At 48.0% G+C, this 25,746-nt stretch overlaps 1 protein-coding gene across 2 annotated transcripts in view; it reads left to right on the top strand.

Annotated features, from left to right (window-relative positions):
• Window positions 1-25,746, top strand: part of VPS41 (VPS41 subunit of HOPS complex) — a 1,668,740-nt gene that overhangs the window by 1,290,331 nt on the left and 352,663 nt on the right. For both annotated transcript variants that reach the window (XM_069613279.1, XM_069613280.1), the window contains one exon: window positions 9,223-9,273. In XM_069613279.1, the coding sequence (XP_069469380.1) occupies window positions 9,223-9,273 (51 nt within the window). The remainder of the gene's footprint in view (window positions 1-9,222; window positions 9,274-25,746) is intronic.

Below are 25,746 nucleotides of genomic sequence, written 5' to 3'. Positions count from 1 at the left end.
TATAGTGGGCACAGCCAAAGATTGTGGCCACTGGAGTATTGTGCTAAGTCCATGGCTAGTGCCTGACCTGTGTATATAATATACAGTGGATACGGTTAAAATCTATATTCAAAGGCCAAAATCTATGGTTGGCAGCCTGTTAGTGTTTTAAAATATTCAGTGCACATTTTTTGAAGGTTGTGACCACTGTCCATAACTGAAGGCCATGACTAGTACCCATTCATGTGTTAAAATATATTTGGCCATGCACACTGACCATGGCTGAAAGCCATGTTTAATGCCAGTTCCTGTTGTAATGTAATAAGTATCGTCATCAGTGATGTCATCATAGTGGGCATCGGTTCCGCAACGGGGTGCAAAGTTAAGGTGGCTTTAGCTGAATTTCAGGGGTTTTGTTGCATTGAGGTCTCACCTTAACGTCCCTGCAACTAAAGTATTTTCCATATGTATATTCACTGTCAACGTTGTTAAATGGACGTTATTGTTAAGTTCCACTAGTAAAAACCTATGTATTTCAATGGACAAACGTTGTTACAGGGATGTTTATAGTTACAGGTAAAACCATAAAACCCCAGAAATTCACCAGTTATGGTAAGCCCAACAACCATAACTCACGCTACCACTGTGCACTGCAAGGACTAACACCCATGACATCAAAGATGACATCACATGTCTGACTCCCTCTTTTTTTGTTCAGTGACATATGTACACTAGGTGCTTTTCTTCACTGACAGTCAGGAACTAAAAATTCAAAAAGGAATATATTTTTAGATCTTACCCTTCTCAAATGTTCTTTAGCGTTCAGTGACATCATTTGATACATATACATGGGGGAAGAAGCAAGCCTGAAACACAGCAATCATTTCTGTGCATGAAGATAATCAGTTAGGTTATGGACACTTTATGGTAATACTGGTACTTTTTTTTACTTTCCCTGTATATGCTGATATTTGTATGCTTTGTGGTCTCTTTATGTATTGTGTTTAGTAGTACAGTTATGTAGTGAGGCATTCTTAGCTACTTATTACAAGTTTCACAATACACAAAAGTCTGACACAAAAGCATTCATCATGTTACTGTCCAACATGGGAGGATCTTGAATATTGCACCTCTATGATGCATGCTGCAGACAATGCCTACGTTTCTACATGACTTGGTTCATGTACTGGAAAGAACTGTGTAATGCAATGGTGTTTATAGCAATGTATTGGTTAATGAAGTATTTCTCATGATACTTTTTTTCAATGATCTCAGATAGTTTTTGCCAACATTACAATGACAATCCCTTGTGGATGTTTTTCAAGAAAACTAAATGCACGTGTGACGTCATCAGTGATGTCATCAATTACATTTGTGATGTCATCTTTGATATCATGGGTGCTAGTCCTTGCAGTTCACTGTGGTAGCGCGTGTTATGGTAGCTTAGCTTACCATAACTGGCGAATTTCAGGGGTTTTTCGGCTTTACCTGTAACTATAACGTCCCTGTAACAACGTTTGTCCATTGAATTGCATAGGTTTTTACTAGTGCAACTTAATCATAACGTCCCTTTTTTTTTTTTTTTTTTTTAAACGTTTTTTATTATATTTCAACCAACAAAACAATACAGACCAAATATATAATACAAGATGCATAATACAGTTTCGAATGTGTTCATTATACAATTTGATCTCCGTTCCCCAAAACCCACCCCCCCTACGAGCCCGTCAAGTCTGTTCACTTTGTGTTTACGCTGCACGGTGGGATCCGTTCTCCATTGGAATCCGCCAGGTCTGGCATCGTTCCAAACAAATCCGCTATCAATGATTTCCAAGCCAACAGGGTTCCCACCTCTTCTTCCCCTTCCCTTATACTGGACTCCTGCCATACCATTGTCTCTGCTTCCGCCCACTTTTGCAATTCCTTCCACCATATCTCCACCTGTGGTTTATGACAGGCCTTCCACCCCATGGCAATCCTTCTCTTAGCCAGCACATATGCCAAGTCTTTCAATTTGTTCACATGCTTCAGTTTCTGCGATCTAGGGAACCCCCCCAATAAGCAGGCCCAAGCTGACTCTACAACCAGTGCCACTCCTTTATCTGCCAGTCTCGCCGCTATTTCGCCCCAGAAGCGCCCAACCACAGGGCAGGACCAAAACATGTGTGTCATGTCAGCCTGTTCTTCGTCACACTTGGGACATGCCTGTCTACCTGCATTTTTAAACCTCGATATCCTCAGGGGTGTCATGTACGCTCTATGCGTAATATATAATTGTATCTGTTTCAACCTAGCGTTTCTCGACACCTTCTGATGATACCACAAAGCCCGCTCCCACATCCCATCCTCCATTGGGGCTCCCACCTCAGTCTCCCAATCTAATCGGAGTTGCATTGGTTCTTTACCTATCCTAAGCATCAGCATATCATACAACCTTGAGATCTCATGCCCTCCCTCTGTTATGTCATATATAGTGTCTACTATATCGTCCGGCTCTGCTTCGAGGACAGTTTCGGGCCAAGTCTTTTTAATTTCGCGCGCCACCACCCTAGCATCAACATATTGGGGCGCCCTTGCATATCTGTTTCGGACAACCAGATCACTTCCTTTAAATAAAATGGGGCACAGTCTGCTCTAAACAATCCGGATTCGGGGGTGCATTCATCCGAGAGCCATTTAGCAACATACTGCAGTTGGCTCGCCACGTAGTAGGCCTCATAGTTGAGGAGCCGTATCCCCCCTTTTTCATAAGAGTTTTGCAGTTTCTACAATGCCATCCTGCATCTAGTTCCCTGCCATAAAAAGTCCCTGCATATGCTATTCAGTTTGGCAAAAAACTTCCCAGGTATGAGGTATGGAATGTTCCCAAAATAATGCAAGAGTCTGGGCAGGACCACCATCTTAAGCATTGCACTACGCCCCATCATAGCTAGCGGCAGCTTTCCCCAAAATTGCATACTGTGCTCTCTTTCCCACAGCTACCTCCGTATTGTGCTTGTGTTCTTGTTCAACCGTATGATACACATCTATCCCAAGGTTTTGAAAGGTGTCAACCGCCCAAGGGGCTTGCAATACCGGCAACTGCTCTGCAAGGAGTCCCCTATAGTTACCCAACGGGAAAATTACGGACTTCTGAGGGTTCACAGCTATTCCAGACAGCTCCGCGTACCGATCCATAACCTCTAAAATATACTGGAGGTTCTCCTCGGGATGCTTCAGATACAATAACATATCATCTGCATATAAAGAGATTAAGTGTCGCTCTCCACCCACTTCAATGCCTATGGTGTCATACTGCTGTCTGAGGTATATAGCCAACGGTTCCAATGCCAATATATATAACATAGGGGACCATGGGCATCCCTGTCTAGTACCTCTGCTTAACCGCCATCTCTCTGAAATAACTGCACCCGTCTTAACTCTAGCGAGCGGCGCACTGTATAACATCTTTGCCCATCTGACATATCCGGGCCCCATCCCATATTCCTCTAACGTCGACAGCAACCATGGCCACCTAACAGAATCGAAAGCCTTTACCGCATCCAAGGACACTACTGCCATATCACCTTCATTCCGCCCCGCCCATTCAAGGACTCGGTGGAGTCGTCTGTGATTATGAGTTATGTTTCTGTTTGGAACATAGCCCGTCTGGTCCGGGTGTATGAGTTTATCTATGACTCTCCGCAGTCTGCTCGCCAAAACGGCTGTTAATATCTTGCTGTCTTGATTCAGCATTGATAGTGGTCTGTAGGAGCCGCAACTGTGCCCAAGCTTATTTGGTTTAGGGAGCGGAATTATAATTGCTTCCCTTAGCGACTCCGGCAGCTGTCCCGCCTCAAACGCCTCATTTAGCATGTTCAGCATCGGAGGGAGCACCTCTGCCATGTATGCTTTATAAAACTCGCTCGGAAACCCGTCCGCCCCTGGGGTTTTACTAGTAGGCAATTGTCTCACCACCGCCTCTAATTCTTCTAAAGTGATTGGTGCATCCAGCTCCTCTCTCTCTTCAGCACTTATCCTTGGTAGGCCTATATCTTCGAGTGTTTCTTTTAGCCTCTCTTGATTATCCTCTTCAACATCCCCATATAGTTCTCTGTAATATTTGGCAAATTCCTGATTAACTCCCTCCTGGGTGTCCACTACACTACCGTCCTCCCTTGTTATCGCCCTGATGGTGGGTCTAGGGGTTTCGCTCTTATATAACCACGCTAAAAGCCGTCCTGTTTTGTCACCACCCGCGTGCTGCCTCTCTATGTATTTCCTATAATTCAGTTTACACAACCTGTCCCAGTGCTCTCCACACGTTTGTTGAAGTTGAAGTATCCGCTCCGCATGCGGACCATTATCGCCCTCTTCTCTTTGTGTTTTTTCTAAGTCCCTCTCAGCCTCCCGTAAATCAGCCAGGATACCGCTTTGCAGACTGTGGGACTTCGCTATGGCCACGCCCCTCAACACTATTTTAAAGGCCTCCCACAATGTGCACGCTGAGTCTACACTACCCGTGTTCTCCTCAAAGTAGGTTATGATCTCGTCCCTAAACTCTTCCTTGAACACAGGTTCCTTAAGCGCTTCCGCTCGGAGCCTCCACGTCGGGATCCTCGCTCTTGGAGGGCAGTACTGCCAAGTGACAATCAAGGGCGAGTGGTCCGACAGGACTCTCGCTTTATATTCCGCCTGCACCACTTCCATTATTAGGCCTGACGTAGCAAAGACATAGTCTAATCTGGTGGACAACTGGTGTGGGGCCGAGTAATGAGAGTACTGTCTTTCTCGGGGGTGCTTCGCTCTCCATACGTCGGTCAGGTCAAAATCACTGAGCAGTGCTTGTAACACCCGTGCCGCCGGGGCGGGTTTTTCCATTTTCTGGTCTGATCTGTCCACCCTTGGGTCTAGTACGCAGTTAAAATCCCCACCCCATAGTACCGCACTTCCCATACACATACCCAGGGTAGCACTCAGGGTTCTGAAATACCTCGCTGTATTCTGATTGGGAGCATATGTATTGATTACACTTATCTCTCTGTTCTCTACCAGGCCCCTGAGTATTACCATTCTCCCGTCCGCTCCTGCAGTTTCCTGTAACACATGAAAGGGGACATGTGGGGCCACCCAGATAAGGACCCCTCTAGCATAAGCCGAGTATGTTGAGCCCACCACCACTCCTTTCCATTTCTTCTTGATCATTCCCAGTCTCTCGCTTGTCAGATGGGTCTCTTGTAATAACGCAATGTCTATTTTTTGTCGTCGCAAGTATAGCATAACCTTGTTCCTCTTCAAATAACTGTTTAGACCCCTAACATTCCACGTAATCATTTTAAGGTCCCCCATGGCCCGTTATGTTTTCCGCCCCCACCTCTGCAACGCAATCAACTGTTTGTACCCATTTTTGTCTGTTTAGGCTTGTATCCCAGTTCAAACTCCCCTTAACTACACACACCCCTGACACTCCTCCCTTCCCCTTCTCCCTCCCAACCACACCCAACTCCCCACACCTCCCACCCCCCATATTCCCTCCCAACCCCCCCTCCCCCCTCCCCAACTGTTGCCCAGCTCCATCCCTGGATCTCAGGCTCGCCCGCATCTAGCACTTTTCTGGTTTCCGCCTGTACTCAGTGCTCCGCGGGGTAAGGCCGCCCTACTGGCTAGCCTACTAAGACTAGTATGGGAGGGGTAGGGTGCTCGCGTTCTGCCGCTCCTATTTGCTAAGAATTCAACACACACAACTGTACAATTACCACATATGTCTATCCTCTTTGCTATATTCAAGTCCTTGCGTTCGCTCAAGTCCATGGGATCTGCTTCAGGTGCCACCCGTACCCATTAATACCCCTCAGCCATAGTCATCACTCATAATTCTAATGGATACCCACTGCACATCATGTCCCGCCACATGTAATGTCCCAGCCACTTATCGTGTTACTCCTGCGCCTGATCCGCCTCCTGTTCCGGGCACCCCTGAAGGTCTAGCCAGGTCGTCGCTTCTTCGGGCGTGTGGAAAAGAAACATCTTGCTCTTATGTATCACTTTTAGCTTCGTGGGATACAGCAGCATATATTTGATCCCCACCGCACGTAGCCTTCTTTTGATCGCCACGTAGCTGTATCGCTGCCTTTGGACCAGCATCGTGTAATCTGGATACGCCGTGACGGTGCACGACGCTCTCTCAATGGTTCCACCCTTGCGGAAGTATTCCAAAATCTTCTCGCGATCCTTATAGTTCAGTATTTTCGCTATGATAGGCCGGGGGGGAGCCCCCGGTTGTGGCCTCCTCATGAGGGCCCTATGCGCCCGCTCTACAGTAAAACCTTGCGAGAGTTTTTCGGCCCCGATTTCTTGCAGGAGTAAATTTTCGATGTAGTCTGTGGGGTCTCGGCCTTCCTCTCCCTCTGGGAGTCCGACGACGCGAATGTTGTTTCTCCTCGCTCTACCTTCCGCCTCCTCCGCCCGATTCTCCAGGTTAGCTACCTGCTGTTTCAGCGCGTGGACCTCCTTTGCATTGCTGCTACTGGTGTCCGTGTTGGTTTTCACCGCACTTTCCAAGCAGCTCGTTCTCTCCGCCAACGCCCTGACATCTTGCCTCAGCAAGGTGACATCGATGCCCACTGCATCTATCTTGGCCTCCAGGGAAATGCGCAAGTCAGCCATCGCTAGCCCCCATGAATCTTTTAGTTCCGTGATAGCCGCTAAAATCTGGTGGTTTTCGATCGTTATGGCGCTCTCCATCGGTCCTGACGCTCCCTTGAGTGCCGTGGTCGCTGGAGACAACTGCGTCTTGGCAAATGTTTCCATCGTGGACTGTTTATTCTTGCTCTTGGTTATGGTCCCTCTTCCCGCCATCTTGCCTGTGGGCGCTTAGTCTCTGACGTGTCTGCTCCGCACTTCTGTTCCGACGCACACCCAGGGCCCAGAAAGTTGACCAGGAGAGCCTCCGTACCGGCTTACATTCGCCGGGCTATTCCTGGAGTGGGTTGTGCTCTCCCACGTATTGGCTCCTTTTGTTGATCGCGGGGGGCAACTCCTTATATCGCTTGCCCCTGACTTTTGGGCTCTTGCGCAATGTGCACCGCTGGGTATATCCTCAGCCGTCTTCCCCGCGCACCACCATATACTGTGGTGCCGGCTGCGTTTACGCACTGTCACATCCCACTTCAGTGTACCACTGGGCAGCACCTACCAGCATAACAGTTCTGTGCACCATGCCCCCCTGGCCTCTCGCATGTATTCTCGCTGGCTCACCTTCTCGGTCTTGTCGTAGGTGGGGTCCTCACATCAGATCCCTGTGAGCCACTATCCCAAAGTCCATGTGGCATATCCCTGCGCTTTCACCCTTCCGCGCAGACCTGTTAATTATGCCCCATTTAGCGCTCCGTCAGGGGCCAAGAGCTCTGGGTCCATGAGTCCCCCTCGCTGTAGTGCGGCGCACGTTCGTTCTTTACAATGTTCCAATTATGGCCTGCGGGGAGCCCCACGTTTCCAGAACAAAGGGAAGTGTTTCCCTTCCAGTCGTGTGCCAGTCCTTCATGGGCCTCCTGCTTAAGCTTCCATTCGTTGGTCTCCCCGTGTTATGTCAGCATACATAATGCTGGTTGCAGGGCCTCCAGTCCTCCTCTGAGCTCGCCGCATCCACTTCCAGCTCCGTGTCACAGCAGCCGTTCTATTTGTTCAGCTGGGCAGCGGAGCCTCACCATGCGTTCGGCTTCCCCGCATAACACGCCAGCCAATGGTCTGAGTGACGCTCCTCACGTCCTCTGCTGCTACATTATATCTATCTCGTTCATCATTACTCGCGCCTTTCCATTTTAGGCCCCCGATGCTTTTGTTTCGTTTTCTGCAGGCAGCAGGAGCCGCGCATCGAGTCAGCTGGTGGCCGAGGAAAGCAACCTCGGCTTCGCGTGTAATTCTCCCTCCAGGCCGTTAGCAGGGGATCGGCCCGACTTCTCTGTGGCAGGGCAGCAACGTGCGGTGCGCTTTTATCCGTACTGCAGTTACGGCCGCTCATCCTTTGTTCGCCGCCATTTTGGATACAATGTATCCATGCAGCTAGGCTCCTCGGGTTCCTCGATCTCGCCGATAATTGCCCAGTTAGCTGAAATCTTCTTGGGTCTAGTGGCGCGTACGTTCCCACGCACGCACATCCCTTCTGATGACAATTTTGGCCGGTATTACGTGCATTTCCTTCTTCATTGATCCATAGACCACACTAAGAAAATGTCTCTCTTCCTTGTTTTAAGCGATCTACAGTGGTTCCTCCAAGCAAAAAAGTTACCAATCCTTAATTTGCACATTTGATTGCCTATAGCACAGCACACTGTAGGGAGAGAGTCCAAGATAAGACTCTCAGATACCTTTAAGGCACATCTCGCCTGTGCCAAGTCTGTGTGTGGCTACTGACAATGGAGCCACTACGAGGAAGATCTGCAGGACAAAGACCACTCGCCAGCTTCTCTATAAGCTTCTTTAAAGCACTAGCCTGATTCTGGATTTGTGCTCAACTGTTTGAATCTGTTCTTTGAAATATTTGCTCAGGAAGCAGGGCTTTCACCTTTGCGTTTCTAACTTTGAAATATACTTCTGTTTGGAAATCTCTTGTCATGAACTATAGCCTTTTGATCAGGATGCAAGAGAGAGAGAAACATTACTTACTCAACTGATTAGTTGTGTTTTTAGCATCCTTCCGATTGCCAACAGCCTTCCTAAGTACCAATCTTATCTTATGACCACTTGTTCAATCAGTTGTTTACATTGAATTAAAATGGAGCTGAAGAGCTGCAGGTGGGGTGGGAACGTGGACAGACGCAGGCCAAGAATGGGATAACGCCCAGGAACTTGCAGAGAGGTAACAAACGTGATTTAATTTCTCTAGCACGTTTTACTTGGGGCCCAGTATCTTTGACTATCTGGTGGTCGGACAAAGCCTGTGTATTTAGAAAATGCATATAATTTCTATAAAGAAAATTATCATTTGTCCTGGTGCATCAAATGCAATTATTTCACTGTGAGAATGAAAAGAAGGATCTTGAATACAATTTATGTTCATATTTACCTGGCTGGACTCCTTCCACGTGCATGTTGTAAGCAGACTGATTCTCTAACAAATTCTGTGATAATGTGTTTCACCTTTTGAATATTAGTAGGACAAGCGTCACTGTATTTATCTGAAAATGATTTTCAATGTTTACATTTAAAATCTAAACACATCAGGCCATACATTGTGTTAGAATGCATTTTTTATTTATTTTTTAGGTTGATAAAGTTGTGGAGGAACTTGAGCAACGCCATGAACTGCAGCATGTGGTAAATATAGCATAGCATAGCTTAAGTATGATTTTTTGTCTTCTATAGATGTTCATGTCTCGACTGGTTGTCAAGAGGCACATTAATCAGATAAACTAATGAAGAATTCATTTTCAGCCACCTTATCTACAAAAAAAGTATACATTCTTGCGCAGTTAAAGAAAATTATCCAACCTCCATTTAAAGAATAGTTGTGTTAGACAGTGAAATGATATGGTGCAGCATTGAAATGTATTTATATGGCAGTAGCACATTAATCACATTGCAAAGTGCACACTTTTTGATGTGTGTGAGAATTAGGGCCTCATTAGAAGTTTGGCGGTATTACCTGCGGTAACCTCAATTGATAATTTCACACAATACTTAGAATTCTACAAACACACTAGGTATTTCCCATTTGTGTCTCAACTTGGATTTCTCTGGTGACATACAGTATTACGCCATGTGGTAATACCGCCATTTGTAAGAGGAGGCCAGTACCATTTCTTAAAAGCAGCTGGTTTTTAACACACATGGGGTTGCAAAATTCATAACAGTGCGGAATGATGAAACATTTAGTATTCTGAATCGGGCAGTCTCTAACGAGCACATTTTATTGAATTAATTGTTCATGTATTGTTGATTTTAGGTCGCATTTGATAATTGGTGATATATACGCTGTGAAATATATATGTAAATTTGAATGGTTGTGATAATCAACCGAAGCAGATAAAAATCAATAAAAAGATTTAAAAAATTACAAAAGTATTTAGAGTAAATCAAACTATTTACTTTTCATTTTCATAAATACAAAATCTATCTCAGCCATACAAAACTTGTGCACAGTTCATAATTTGCAAAAGACTATTGAACTGTGTGAACTAATTTGCATTGAACCTTTCTCTACAAGACGGTGTGACCTGAAAGTGTTTACTCAGATAATTACTTATTTCGAGGGGATTGGGTCCTCCGACGTATTCCATAACTATGACGGTAATCACCACAGCTGTGCTGCTTTGGAAAATCTTTCTGCGTCCTGCGTCGATGACATTGATACGCCGCCCTCGAGGACCTCCTCCGATGTCACTGGATGTTAGAAGTAGGACGCACGACGCCCGTAGCCTCAGTTCCGTTTTTTTCCACGAACGTGTTCGCTTCGGAGATCTCGGCGCACCTCGACTCTTTGGAGTTTCTGTTCTTTCGGTTCTTCGAACCTGTTCGTTTGTGAAAGTCCTTCGTGATGTCTACCTCTTCTTCCACCCCGCGTCCGGGCTTCAAGAAGTGCGGGGACTGCGGGTCCAAGATGTCGGTGACAGACTCGCACAACGCCTGCCTCTGGTGCCTCGGGGAGGCCCATGACACGGATGATTGTGTCGACTGCCAGTCGCATATCCCACCAAGCATGCGATGCTGGAGGAATGGGCTTCTTTTGGTAAGAAAATGCTAGCGATTCTCGAATCGCAGGGCACTGGTCCATCCGCGCCTCCGAGTGGGGTCGGTCGTGATCGGTCTAGAGACACCGCTCGTACGCCTTTGGGCTCGGGTGATCGGCACGATTCGCGGGAGCGGTCCCGCTCGGACAAGGAGAATCGTTCTAGTCACGCCCGTTCCAGGTCCTGGTCCTCGACGCGCTCGAGACCGTGTGAGCCTGTGATGTCTTCGAGGAAGACGTCGACACCTGTGGCGCCGAGGTCGTCGAGGGACTCTCTCGAGGCTCTGCCTCCGAGGAAGTCGTCGACGCCATCGCCGCCCAGGATGTTGAGGGACATGCTCGGGGCTCTGATCTCGAGGCCTGTGTCGACGCCGTCGATGCTGTCGGCACTGCGTTTGGTGTCAACGCCAATTCACTCGACGCCTTTCGAGGCTGTTTCGACGGGGGTATCCCGGGGCACGGTCGAACCCCTTAGAAAGGCTCTGGCCAAGGTCAAGCATGGCTTTGTTCCCCATTCTGTTCCCACTTTCTGCCATCTTGAGTACATTTCGGGGGTGGTGGTGGCAGCTCGGACTGCTCCGGAGAGTCTCCCGGCAGTGGGCAAGTCTTTGCCGTGAAAATACCGCCCAGCCAGTAGCGATCCCTGCTACTTGACCAAGCACCCCACTCCGGATAGTTTGGTGGTGCAGGCGGCTACGGCCCCAGCAAAGCAGGTGTCGTATCTTAGCATCCCTCCTGATGGGGAAGACAAGATTTTTGATGGTTGGGCGAAGAAAGTATTTTCTTCAGGGGGTATGGCTCTTCAGGCAGCCAACTCCGGATGTACCTTGTCACGTTTCACGCACACTCTGTGGAACTGTTTCCTTAGTGGCTGAACATATTCCCAAAGGGGACGAATGGGATGGTTTTCTTGCTATGGTCCAGGATGGCAAGGATTCCATGTGTGAGGCCGTTCAGTCGGGTTTGGACATGGCAGATTGCGTCAGCCGGCCCATGGCGGCGAGCACCGTAATACGCATGTTTGCGTGGTTGCTGAAGTCGGGGTTTGCTCCTGATGTGCATGCCCGGCTCCTCAACATGCCCTTTGACGGTGAACATCTTTTTGGCAGCAAGGCTGACGAGAGCCTTGAGAGGTTGCAGACCTCCAAAGCTGCAGAGAAGTCGTTGGGCGCTGCAGTTCGCCAACCTCCGCCTTTTCGTCCTAGGGGACAGCAATGGAGGGGAGGTTCCTTTCGTTATTACTCATCCTTTGGTAAAGCGAGAGGTGCTGCCAGTCAAAGGGGCCACCATAGGAGTGCCAGAGGTGGAAAGCAAGGTACTCGAGGTGCCAAGGCCGCTCGGGCAGTTGCCTCTTTGCCCTCAGGCAACGCCACAGCCGCTTCAGCTCAGTCATGAGGCGATGTCCCATGGTTCGCCGGTTGGGGGAAGGCTGGCGCAGCATCTTGTCGAATGGCGTGCCATTACTTCAGATGTGTGGGTTCTGGAGATCATAGCCCAAGGCTACTGTCTTCCCTTTCGGCAGAGGCCTCACAACAATCCACCAGGGAATCTCTCATTGCAGAGTCCGGATCCGCTCCTTGTGCAGGTGGTTGAAGCCCTGGTGGAGAAAGGCACCATAGAACTGGTGCCTGTAGCGGAGAGGAACAAGGGATGGTATTGCCCTTATTTTTTGATTTCCAAGAAAGACGGGGGATTGAGACCCATCATGGACTTGCACGATTTTGAACAAACTCCTCAGGAAGGACAAGTTCAAGGTGGTTACTCTTTCTCAAGTCCTCCAGGCCCTTCAACCTCAGGACTGGTTGGTGTCTCTCGACCTCAAGGACGCTTATTTTCATGTGCCGATCCATCCAAGGCACAAGAAGTACCTGAGGTTCGCGGTTGGCGACTCGCACTTTCAGTTTTGGGTCCTGCCATTCGGATTGACCTCCGCCCCGAGGGTCTTCACTAAGCTCATGGTAGTGGTGGCAGCGCATCTCAGGAAAGGGGGATTCACGTCTACCCCTACCTGGACGATTGCTTGATCAAGGCACGCTCTACCGAGCAAGTCCTGGATCATCTGTCTGTTACCTGCCACTCCCTCCACAAGCTGGGCTTCTCCCTCAACTTAAAGAAGTCCCACTTGACGCCAACTCAAAGGCTCCAGTACATCGGAGCAGTGCTCGACACGTCCCTGGGGCAGTGTTTTCCTCCCCAGGTGAGGGCTCATCAGATTCAGCAGATGGTGCACAAGTTTCAGCATGCCCAAAATCTCCCAGCATTCGAGTTCTTGAGATTGCTCGGCCTCATGGCATCCTGCATTCTTCTGGTGCCAGAGGCCAGGTTGAGGATGAGATCTTTGCAATGGGCACTCAAGCTCCAGTGGTCTCAGTCCTCCGGCAGGATGTCGGACCCTGTTCAGGTGCCGTCCTCGGTCGCCTAGGACCTTCTGTGGTGGGCCGTCGAAGGCAATCTGATGAAAGGGGGCTCCATTTTGGCTACCCTGGCCGGAGGTGACGATCGTGACGGACGCATCCCTCACGGGATGGGGAGCTCATGCCAACGAGTTGACAGTCAGCGGTCGTTGGTCTCCGTCGGACGCCAGACTCCATATCAATCTGTTGGAGCCGAGGGCCGTCAGGCTTGCCCTGAAGGTTTTTCTGCCGACTGTGCGAGGAAAGAATGTCCTGATCCTGATGGACAACACAGTGGCCATGCACTACCTCAACAAAAAGGGGGGGGCAGGGTCACTTCCTCTGTGCAGGGAGGCGATGCAGCTCTGGTTCTGGGCAATCCAGCAGGGAATTTCGATCTCGGCAGTTCATCTGGCTGGAGACGAAAACGAGACGGCGAACACTCTGAGCAGGCAGAGCGCGATCTCTCACGAGTGGGAGTTGGCTCAGGAGATTCTCCTGGTGTTCTTCACCCTTTGGGGAACCCCTCAAGTGGATTTCTTCACCTCCAGTGTCAACCGGAAGTGCGAAAGGTTCTGCTCGCGGGAATTCCCTCCAAGAGGAGCCTTAGGAGAAGCGTTCGTGGTGGAGTGGTCATTCCCACTGCTGTACGTGTTTCCTCCAGTCTTCGTCACCCCACAAGTGCTGCGGAGGTTACGAAGGTTCGTTTCCCAGATGTTCCTCATTGCTCCGGGATGGGCCCGGAGGACGTGGTACCCGGACCTTCTCGACTTGTCCATCTGCCCACCACGTCGTCTTCCCTACTGAGACGATCTGCTCTCATGGGAGGGGGTCAGGTTCTCCATCCAGAGGTCAGATCCCTCAACCTTCACGCTTGGTTTCTGAAAGGTTGAGGTATAAGGATTGGGACCTCCCTGAAGACGTGATGGAGGTGTTGCTTTTGGCCAGAAGGCCCGCAATAAAGTCCATGTGCCGTTGGAGAAAGTTCTGCGACTGGTGCAGGGTTAAGAATGTGGATCTGTTTTCATGTGACATTCCTGTGGTTTGTCTTTTTTGCTTTCTTTAGCCCACAGGGGCTTGCAAGTGGGTACCGTTAAAGGTTACCTGGCGGCGCTGTCCATATTTAAGCGCTCGTCTGAAGAGTGTACTTATTTTAAAATCCCTTTAATTTCTCAGTTTCTAAAAGGGCTCAATAATGTGTTCCCGCCGTCACCTTTCCAGGTGCCCGGTTGGGATTTGAACCTTGTCCTCAAGTTTCTGATGGGTGCTCCGTTTGAGCCTTTGCATTCGTGCCCTTTGAGACTGTTAACTCTTAAAACTGTATTTTTGGTTGAGGTCACTTCCGCTCGCAGAGTGAGTGAGTTACAGGCACTTTCAGTTAAGCCACCCTTCACTGTATTTCATAAGGACAGGGTTGTCCTTAGAGTTCATCCTTCCTTTCTTCCGAAGGTGGTGTCGGAATTTCATTTAGGCCAGAAGGTTATTCTTCCGGCATTTTATCCTCCTCCTTATCCTGGTAAGGAAGAGGAGAGGCTCCATAGGCTCGATCCTAGGAGAGCTTTAAGCTTTTATATTTCACGCATGTCCCGGGTCAGGGTGGACGATCAACTCTTCATTGGTTACGCTGTAAAGCGTTTGGGACAAGCTGTGACTAAGCAGACTTTGTCTCGCTGGATTATTCTGGCAATTTCTGAATGTTACCGCTTGGTGGGTAAGGAACCACCGATCGGCTTGCGGGCCCATTCTACCAGCGGTATGGCTGCCTCTACTGCTTACAGAGGGGTGTTCCTATTCGTAACATCTGTGATGCAGCCACCTGGGCTTCGGTCCATACTTTTGTACGTCGCTACTCCCTAGATTCCATCCGTGGGCATGATCTGGCCTTTGGCAAGCCGATCCTTTGCTCTGCAATTTGATTGGGCATTCTAAATTTCTGTATTCTAAATTCTTTTCCCACCTCCTTGCATTGGTACTGCTTTGGGAGTCTGTCATAGATATGGAATACGTCGGAGGACCCAATCCCCTCGAAGATCAAGTTACTCTCTTACCTGGTAACGTTCTTTCGATGGGATGGTCCGATGTATTCCATATCGCTCCCTCCCTGCCGTCCCCGCTGCAGAATTTCTTATGAGATTGCAGCTTACGTTTCCGCAAGGCTTTGTGTGGTCAGACTGGCAGAAGACTGGTGCCACACGCTCTGGGGAAAAAACTACAACTGAGGCTACGGGCGTTGTGCATCCTACTTATAGCATCCAGTGACGTCGGTCGTCGGAGGAGGTCCTCGAGGGCGGCGTATCAACATCATCGACGCAGGACGCAGACGGCGAAAGATTTTCCGAAGCAGCACAGCTGTGGTGATTACTGTCATAGATATGGAATACGTCGTCGGACCATCCCATCGAAAGAACGTTACCAGGTAAGAGAGTAACTTGTTCTTCTTTGCCCATTTTACATTCACAATATGGACTAGAATTGAATTGGCAGACAAAGCATGCGCCTTGTATACTTTTTAGACTAGGTATATTTTAACATTGCATGTTGAGCTGCCTTTTTGCAGTACGCTTTGCCGATTACAGAGTACCTATTTATGTATACAATTATATTCATATGTCTATATCAGTGTTTTTTTTAATTAAAAAAATAAATAGTTCAGGGTAATTGCTTGTAAAAAAGTAAAGTCTTTAAATGCTGAAAAATGTCAGTGATAAGGTATGAATGCTCAACTCGTATGTTTTCCTGCAACCAGAGTGTGCAGCATGGCTCTGTGTCGGCTCCGCCCAGCGCCCTTAATAGCTGTGAAGAATCTGGACTATTCGTCCCTTCTCCCCATAGGGGAGCCCATCCCCTTTGAGGCTAGGGAGGTGAGCCAGCTAAGCTAGACCCTCCCTAGGGCTCTAGGAAAATGGAACCTCAATGGGAGTACTCCCCTCTTTGGGACAATGACTCTCCTGCCATAATACATTGTCTGCCTACATGGGAATATGAAAGACTGTTACTTCTGTATTGGGTTCTTCAAATAGTGAAATCTCTTATACTTCAGGAAATGCTGGATCTCGCCTGAACTCCACAGACAAAGAGGAATGAGACACCCCCGTTTTTTTTCTTTTTGATGGTGTAGATAAAACGACGAGGAACTTGGAATGGAGGGAGGGAGGGAGGGAGAGAACGAGAGAGAGAACGAGAGAGAGAACCAGAGAGAGAACCAGAGAACACCAGAGAACACCACATCGAAGCCGTAGTGGGCCTCGGGCACGTTAACCAATGCTGAGACCAGACCACAGCAAGTATAGAAGCTATTAGTCTGGTCTATATTTTGGTTATGTTTTATCTAAGCGGCAATCCCAGGTAGTAAGTAGGGTTTGGACTAAGAACAAATTCTTGTGGACATTTCACAAGCACAATTAGTTTAGTTTGTTAGGTAGGGAATCCTAGTGGTAGGGATAGACAGCCATTTTTCATATTATTTAAATAAACACCCTTAAACATGTCACATCTTAGTCCAACTCCTCTTTGTGGTTCACCACACAACCCTGCGCCTGACATTATGTTGGGCCAGTTATATTGTATATTGAGGTGCCACTGTTCCTTTTGTCTGTGCACGTTATAGACTTTGCGAACACGCTATTTGGTTTCTAAGAGAAAGTACCCACCCGTCTGAGGCCTCAGGGTTCAAACCATGTGTGGATTTCAGCCGGAAATGTCTGTTTCGGATCCCCATTGAATATGTTTATACTGTTAGTGGGAAAACCGCAATGTCAATGATTGCGGGTCGTGCCAATCCATGCATCCTAAGGGCCTCTGCGAAAAGGCGTCAAAACTCTTCACTTACCTCAACAAAGAGCCAGGTGAGGGTGCGCTGTCTCAGTCGAAGTCATGCAGCATGGATTGCCTCTCTAAGGGCAGACCTTCTGCAAGAAACGACACAAAGAAGCACCACCGCAATAGGTCTTCTTCCCCTGTTGGTCCTTCACATCACCATTCTTCTTTGTTCTTTTGTTCTTGAGGAACAAGAGTGCTCGTTCCAGAGACTCTCTGGAAGCAGCACTGCAGGTACCATTTCCCACCCAATCCTCCACCCAAAGGAAGGATAGATGCCTTCCACTTGAACATGCCTGACATCTTTGCCAAGGCCCTGATAAGGACCACTTGGGCCTCCATGCAGGGGCTACAACAGGACCCATAGTATTGCTCCAAACTGACAGAACACTCCTGCATGCCTACGAGCTCCAGACAGTTCCCAGAGGGTGACGATATCGCCTCTACACTACTCTTCTCCTCTTGTTACTACTCTTCACACCATACTACCGTCCTTCTGCACTACTACACTCCTTCCACTACTACTCCCCTCCTTCCACTGCACCCTGCCTCCTACCAGTGCTACTCTCCTCCTTCCACTGCACCCCACCTCCTACCACTGCTACTACCCTCCTGCCACCCCACTAGTCAAACACCCTCAGTTCACAATCACTCCTTACACTGACTTCTCTTGCCACACAACACACACGCTCACACTGCAGTCCCCTTACCTTAACTAATATAATAACCCCACTTTCCTCCTGCTGGTCTCTTGGTCTCCCTCCTTCCCCTTTTATGACCTCACTCAGATAACCCACACTTCCTGTTTCCCGATTCCAGCTTAAATTTAACTCCCCTGGCCCTGATTGCTCTGCTTTCACTGACCAATCCAAACTACTTTCAATGGATGAATGGACTTCTCCACACTTCAAAAAAAGCGCCACACTGGGTATTTGTGAAGGGTTGGTAAATTTATTAGATTGAATTAAAGGTGCCCTTTACGGATGACACGTGTTTCGACACACCAGTGTCTTTTTCAAATCAGGGTTGATAGCAATGCTGATAAGTAACATAAAGACAGTGATCATGTGGCAAAATAGACAGATATGCATTGCAATCAAAGGTCATGATGAAATCGACCCATACTAAAAAAATCCAAATCAGGGTGTGGTGTGGTCACAGAGAAATAAGGAGGGGTGAAGGGTAGGGAGGTAAAAGGTAAGTCATATTGAGAAAAAACAAATAAGCAAAAACAAATGACGAAAACAAAAGCATTATTAGCAGCTAGGTAATCAAAAGTAAGAAACAATTGCTTTAGTGATTAAAGTTTTTTGCCCTTGGAGGCCTTACCTAAATCTCAAGTCAAAAGGTTTCAATTAGGTGAAACACACAGTCATGGGTTAAATCCCCCTATGAAAAACCATATAAAAAATCAGATTATGGGTATGTGTGGTTTAGAAAGCATATAGCTTTTAAACAAAAAGAATCAGTGTTATGGAGTATAATTTATTCAACCCAAATGTGCGCCAAAAATATATGTGTGCCTATCAGAAAACAAATTTGTCTGACACAGATAGGTGTGTAGAGTATAGGTGTGTAGAGTATATAGAGTATAGCACCCCATTCCATTCCAACATGCAGAAATGCGTGCAAACAAATACTGAAACCGCCATGTCAATAGCTGTATATATAAACCTGTGCACTTAGCCACACAGTACGATCTGGGAATTTTAGTTTTCATTTTACTAACAATAAACCGTAGAGTATTATACTCCATAACACTAATTCTTTTTGTTTAAAAGCTATGTGCTTTCTAAACCACACATACCCATAATCTGTGTGGGGGATTTAACCCATGACTGTGTGTTTCACCTAAATGAAACCTTTTGACTTGAGATTTAGGTAAAGCCGCCAAGGGCAACAAACTTTAATCACTAAAGCAATTGTTTCTTTCTTTTGATTACCTAGCTGCTAATAACGCTTTTGTTTTTGTCATTTGTTTTTGTTTTTTTGTTTTTTCTCAATATGACTTACCTTTTACCTCCCTACCCTTCACCCCTCCTTATTTCTCTGTGACCACACCATGATTTGGATTTTTTTCGGTATGGGTCGATTTTAATTTGTTTCATCATGACCTTTGATTGTAATGCATATCCGTCTATTTTGCCACATGATCACTGTCTTTGTTACTTATCAGCATTGCTATCAGCCCTGATTTGAAAAAGACACTGGTGTGTCGAAACACGTGTCATCCGTAAAGGGCACCTTTAATTCAATCTAATAAATTTACCAACCCTTCACAAATACCCAGTGTGGAGAAGTCCATTCAACTATTACTAGAAGGGGTCGGGGTCACTAGTGTCCCCTTTTTTCGTGCTCCACACAACCTGCAACACTTTCTCGAATTGGAACAATAATCAGGTGCATGGTAACTTTGTAAGTTGGTACCAACTAAAAAAAAACAGAGTTGTGATACAGCCTACTTTCAATGGATTGCTTTTCTCCTGCAGATTCCTAATCTGACAGATATCCTCATTTGGCTCTGCTGCTCAGAAACTTGTTTGAGAGGGGGCGTAGTCGACCTTGACTCTGCCGTCGATCCATCCTGCTCGGTGCTCGATCGTCGGGTCCGGATGTGATCTCAGGCATCGTATATATACCACATCACTACGCCCAATACCTCTGTTCCTTTTTTCTGTGCGCTTGAATGCTGCTTCGGGAACACAGACTGAGTCTTCGACTCCGTGTTTTTGACTAATAGTGTAAAATTTCTCATAATTCTTCGTCTGCGATGTCCTCTCACCGGGTTTCAGGCTTCCAGAGGTGCACCGCCTACCATTACAAAATGTTGGTGACCGACCCGCACAACTTTTGTCTGTGATGTCTGGGTGTGTATCATGTCAAAGGGATGTGCGTCGTGCTCCAAAATGCAGCCGAAATCTATCCTTGAGAGAGCAGCCCAACTTGCTTTGGGCCGACCCTCCCTGAAATCTCTGTTGCTCGTCTGGTCTTCCGAGGCAGTGACTGAAAGGCCCATCCACGAGAAGGAGAGGGAAAAGCATTAGTGAAAAATCAAAAAGCGGTCTCACTCGAGGGGTGCCTCTTCCTCTGCCTCATCAGGTTAAAAGAAGATGCATCATCATCGACACGAGTCCAGCTAGTCAGAAAAAGGTAAACTCTCGGCTGGGCCGACCACTCGAAGAGTGGGGCAGTTTTAATAAAGAAATGCTTGAGATGTTTAAAAATCAGGCTGCTGCAGGTGTGGGTGCCCCCTGAAGAGCAAGCCTCAGCGGCGAAAGCGGTGCTCGGTACTCCAGACCCCATGCATGCCAGTCCGTTGGCACCATTGATGTCTGAGAAAGCTTTGGGCTCGATGTCGAAAAAGGCACATACACCATCGATGGCTGGTCCATCTCTTGAGCATCGACAGGCTGACGTCACAGCATTACTCAAGCCTCGATAGTCACCGAAGACCATTCCATCTGCGCCGAAAGGAAAACCCTTGGTGCTGACTATCAGCAACAGAACTTTCGTTCCTCTCTCCAGGTCAGGGTTCTTTGAATCCATGACGTCTATTTTCGGCGTCGGCCAGGACGATGATTAGGGGGACACTGATCAGATTTATTCAGGGTCGCGAGGTGTCAATTTCTTCGACGTCCAAGCTGATCTGTTGGCTACCCAAGGGTTACACGATGCCAGCAGCCTGGGCATGTCTCCAGATGTTGATTTTCAGCAGGGTCAGCCTTACACGCACACCCACGCTAAATTTAGTACCTTGGTGGAAAGAGTAGTGGACACCTTAGGTTTGAAGTCCTATTCAGCCCCTGTTCAGGGCTACCAATTGACAGACATCTTAGATGAAGGTCCTTTGAATGACCATAGCATGCCACTTAACCCGGCAGTTGCAGACCCCCAGCCTCCTTGTGGCCGCATCCTTGCTACATTCCCCCAGTAAACTCAGACTTGATGGGGAAGTTCAGGCCTGCAAGAAGAGATGCATCTTTCATGACTTCTCACCCTTTTGTTATGCAAGCAACCACAATCACCACCAGACCTGCAGCATCCACTTCTAATCAGCCTCCGGACAGGGATGCTAAAAAATTGGACGCAATGTCCAAGAAGTTCTTTACTTCTGACAGCATGGCGCTAAAAGCCACCAATGTGGATTTGCAAAGTATGGAAAACCATGGAGCAAGCAACACAGTACTTCTCCGAAGGTGAAATGCGGGATAGGTTTACACAGCTGGTGGAAGATGGGAAGGCGGTAGCCAAGCAGTTGTTGCAAACGGGCCTGGACATGGCCGACTGTGTTGGCCGTTCAATTGGGTCAGCAATAGTAATGAGTAGGCCATCCTATCTAAAAAACCTCTGGTTTCTCCCCAAATGTCCAGAATCGGCCACTGGACATTGCTTTCAAGGGAGAGGGTTTTTTGGGACATTAGGTTGAGGACTCTCTGGCAAAGTTCAAAGAGTCTAAACCAAGCTCATGGCGGTAGTTGCGGCTCACCTCAGGAGATCCGGGGTCCAAGTATTCCCGTACCTGGACGACGGGCTGTTCCGAGGGAAGTGGACAGAGCAGGTCTTGTCTCATCTGGCGGACACCTGTCTTCTACTGCACAGGCTGGGCTTCTTCCTGAACTTGAAGTCCCATATGACGCCAGTCCAAAGGCTCCATTTCATCTGAGCAGTTCTAGACACCCGCGTGGGGAAGGCTTTCCCTCCCGAGGAGACACTCAGCAACATAGCACAGATGGTACACTTGTTCCAGAATCACACCACCTTACCAGTAGCTTCCTTCCTCCACCTCTTAGGTCTCATGGCTTCCTGTATGTTTCTGGTGCCAGAGGACACACTGCACATGAGATCACTTAAATGGCTCTAAGAGGTCAGTGGCCGCAGTACCTCAGAGCACTCATTGATCCTCTCAAGGTGTCCAGCCATGTGATCCACAACTTCAACTGGAGGGCCAACCGCAGCAATCTGTTGACTGGGGAACCTTTCTGGGCTCCTTGACCTCAGGCCCGGGTGGTCACGGATGCATCTCTGAATGGTTGGGGGCACTCAATGCGAACATTTGCAGGTGAGTGGCCTTTGGTAAGCAACAGAAGCCAGGTGGGACATCAACAGACTTTTGCCCCATCTCTCAAGGGGAAACATGTCCTGATTCTGACCAACAACATGGTGGCCAGGAACTACCTGAGCAAGGAGGGTGGCGTACAATCCCTTCCCCTCTAGACAGAGGCGATGCAGCTGTGGTTCTGGTTGCTGGAGAACTGGATCTCGGTCTTGGCAGTTCATCTGACGCGGTCAGAGAGCGGTTTGGGGGATACCATGAGCAGGCAGGGCACAGTCTCACATGAGTGGGAAGTGTGCCAGGAAGTGCTGGAAGAGGTCTTCTCTGTCTGGGGTACCCCAGCAGTGGATCTATTTGCCACAGAATCCAACAGGAAGTGTGGACAGTTTTGCTTGAGGAAATCCCCAGCTTACGGTGCACTGGGGGACGCCTTTCTGGTGGATTGGACCTTCCCTCTCCTCTACGCCTTCTCCCCAGATTTCCGTCACTCCATGGGTTCACAGGAGGTTGAAGAGGTTTCAAGCAACCATGATCTTGATCGCCCAGGACTGGGTGAGGAGAACGTAGTACTCTGTTCTCTTCGCCATCTGTCCACCTCACCGGTTGCCTCGGCGCCTGGATCTCCTGACCCAGTCGGAAGGTCAGATACTCCACCCGACCTCCGGAGTCCCTCAACCCTATGCGGAGCTCTTGAGAAGATGAGGTATGATGACTGGGGCCACTCGGAGGAGGTACTCGAGGTGTTGCTGGCTGCACGCAGACAGTCTACAAGATCTCTGTTCACGTGCAGGTGGAGAAGATTTGAGGCACAGTGCAGGGAGCGCGAGATCAATCCCATCAGTTGTCCCATCACTACAGTGATGGAGTTCCTTCTGTCACTGGCCTGAGCAGGCCTTCAGGTTACCACAGTCAAATGATATTTGGCAGCCTTGTCTGTGTTCAAAAAGTCCCCGGATCAAGGTTCTTTCTTTAAAATACCGGTTATGGCCCAATTCCTGAAGAGCCTTGTGAACGCGTTTCCACCAACTCCCTTTGTTGTGTTGGACTGGGACTTCAATGTGGTTCTGACATTTTTGATGGCGTCTCCGTTTGTGCCCATGCATTCCTGCTCCTTGAGACTGTCATCCATGTAAACCGCCTTTTGGTTGCAATCATGTCAGCCAGGAGGGGTTGTGTGATGCAAGCCCCCATTCCTGCGTTTTTTTTTCAGGAAAATGTTTCCCTTAAGGTCAGACCTGGCTTTCCCCCGAAAGTGGTTCGAGTTCCACCTCTCTCTCCATAGATTTGCCTGTCTTCTACCCTCCACCGCAGCCCTCTAAAGAGGACAAATGGTTCCACCTTTTAGATCCTAAAAGAGTTTTGAGCTTTTACGTCGCTAGGACATCGGAGTTCCGAAAAACTGACCAACTGTTTGTGGGCCATTCTTTGTCTCGCAAGGGTCTACCCATAACAAAAACAGAGACTCTTTTGTGATGGATTATCCTTTGCATCATGGAGCGTTACCAATCTGCTGGTAAAGAGCTTCCTTCCAAGTGAGTACCACTTTGCAGGATAATAAGGTCTTCTGTTATTTGAGCGCTCTGAGACCTATGGGTGTGTAGCGCAATATAAGAAATATATTATTATTATTATTATATATTATTCCTGAATCAGGGCACACTCCACAAGAGGAGTCTCCGCTTCAAAGGCCTTACAGAGGGGAGTCCCCATTAGGGACATTTGTCGGGCTGCCACATAGTCATCCTTGCACACATTTACCAGGCACTATTGTCTGGATGTTGTCCGCGGATGCAGATGCACGTTTCGGTAGGACAGTGCTGCAAAATCTGCTATTGTGATATTTTCTGCCCAACTCAGTCATCCTAGCTGCTTGGGAGTTTGTCAGAGGAGGAATCTGCGGCAGAAGAGCAATCCATTGAAAGAGAAATTACTTACTGTAAAGGTTCTTTCTATGGATTCCTCATCGCCCCACCCATCCATCCCCGCTCAGAAAGTTGTTATGGCTTTGCGCTTCTGTCATAAGCAACGGGACGCCTGGTGGTGGCTCTGAGGTGACCACTTCTATCTTGCTAGCTATCTGATTTTTCTTTTAAAAAAGATCCTTTTTGTTTACTAATTTGACGGGGGTTCACCCGTTTGGGATGTTTCCCAGTGTTCATTTTTTTACAGGCTGATTAGCCTTGCCTCCCATAATTTTTCCTCTGCAGCGTTCACGCACGGGAAAAAGAGGGGAGCTGATGTATGGGGCGTAGTGATGTGGTATGTGTATATATATATAGAACATTATGTTAAGTAATTTCTCCTTCTCTGCCCAAGGAGATGTAGGTTTTTGTGTGAGCTTCAAGCCTGGGGCTAAGCCTCTCCCCCTTTCCCCACGCATACTCATTATGCAATATTTCAGTCAGTTTTTGTTGTGCTTCGTTGTTTTAGACCGTGTATGGAAAAGAAATCCCTGCTGGTTTAGTGGTTTCCCTTTACTGTGCAGTTCCCTGTCGGCTTTAGGCACTGGGGATGTGTTCTCTTTCTGGCTGGCTAGCTTGGTTTTCAGTGTCTCCCTCTCCTCACTGCTCACCTTCTGATTCTGCACCATATTCCTGTTTCTCTGTGTGGCGCTGTGGGCTCCCGGCTGCCGATCTCCGCTCCAGCTCCCTTCCATCACTGGATGTCTGGGATCTGGGTATTGCCTTCCCCACTGATTCTCTGCTGGCTTTTAGTATCTTATTGGAGATTTTTTAAAAGGAAAAATGCTGACGAGCATCAGGAGGTACAAGACAGGTTAGAGGTGAGGGTCTGCTTGCAAGCATCTGGCCACAAGGGTGGCAGATTGAGCCCTATCGACTGCCACTTCCACTTTCAAAGCCAGGAGAAGATCCTACCCTTCCCATCTTGACAAGACTAGCTCCCTGTCACAGTGAGATGTATAAGTGAGTAACCATCTGGAAACTATAAGAACATCCATGTGCTATTTGGCCACATAGCTTTGACATGATTGCTGTACCTGCCACGTGGTGGCATATTTCCTACATGCAAGCAATGGAGAGATTGTGAGTTCCTTTACAGCTGAGTAAACATGTTTTTCTTTTGCAGGGAGCAACATAATACATTAGGTTGGGGAACAATTGGTTAATATAAAGTTTGGGAAATAATGTGTGCATGAGGATAGCACATGCTTCTCCAAACTTTATTTGCATTGCGTGTGAACCATATCATGGCATCACTGCCCAGAAGACAAGCAGGCTTTTAGTTTTTAGTGTGATGCATTCTTTTTTTATATAAACATTTTTATTACAATTCACAGAAATCAAACAACGGTTACAGATGGCCATCCTACTGGGTCGGACCCAGGTCATCAGTAAATCATATCGGCACTCGCATTCTGTGCACGTATAATAGTGCAAAGGTCACGTCCTCAGTCTTTTATCTCCCCATAGTGTCGAGCAGACTGGAAGACAATAATAAAAACACTGCTTAACTGCCCAGACCAACAATCGCCTTATAGTTGTAGCAGTTCCATGTCCACTTTAAACACTGTAGCATCTATAGCCATATCCCGTCCAATAGTACCTGCATCAACTACTCAGTGCAGCAGGGCATCATAACTCGCAACCCCCTCATTAGAAACCCCTCCAATAACTTGTATACCCTGTGAGAAACCTGAAGGTCTTATCCGCTAATCCTCGGGGATCTGTCATCCTGGTGGCCAGGACATGGTCATTGCTTTTGGATCCAATTCCTGGGGGTGGACCAGTGTGGGAGGATCACCCGGGTGCGTGGTCTTGTGGGAGTGGGACACCGGATGG

The sequence above is a fragment of the Ambystoma mexicanum genome, chromosome 5p (assembly GCF_040938575.1).
Source record: "Ambystoma mexicanum isolate Mex_15411 chromosome 5p, UKY_AmexF1_1, whole genome shotgun sequence".
Taxonomy (NCBI): Eukaryota; Metazoa; Chordata; class Amphibia; order Caudata; family Ambystomatidae; genus Ambystoma; species Ambystoma mexicanum.
The sequence above is the reverse complement of the archived record's forward strand: the minus strand, read 5'-3'. Positions and strand labels throughout refer to the sequence as shown.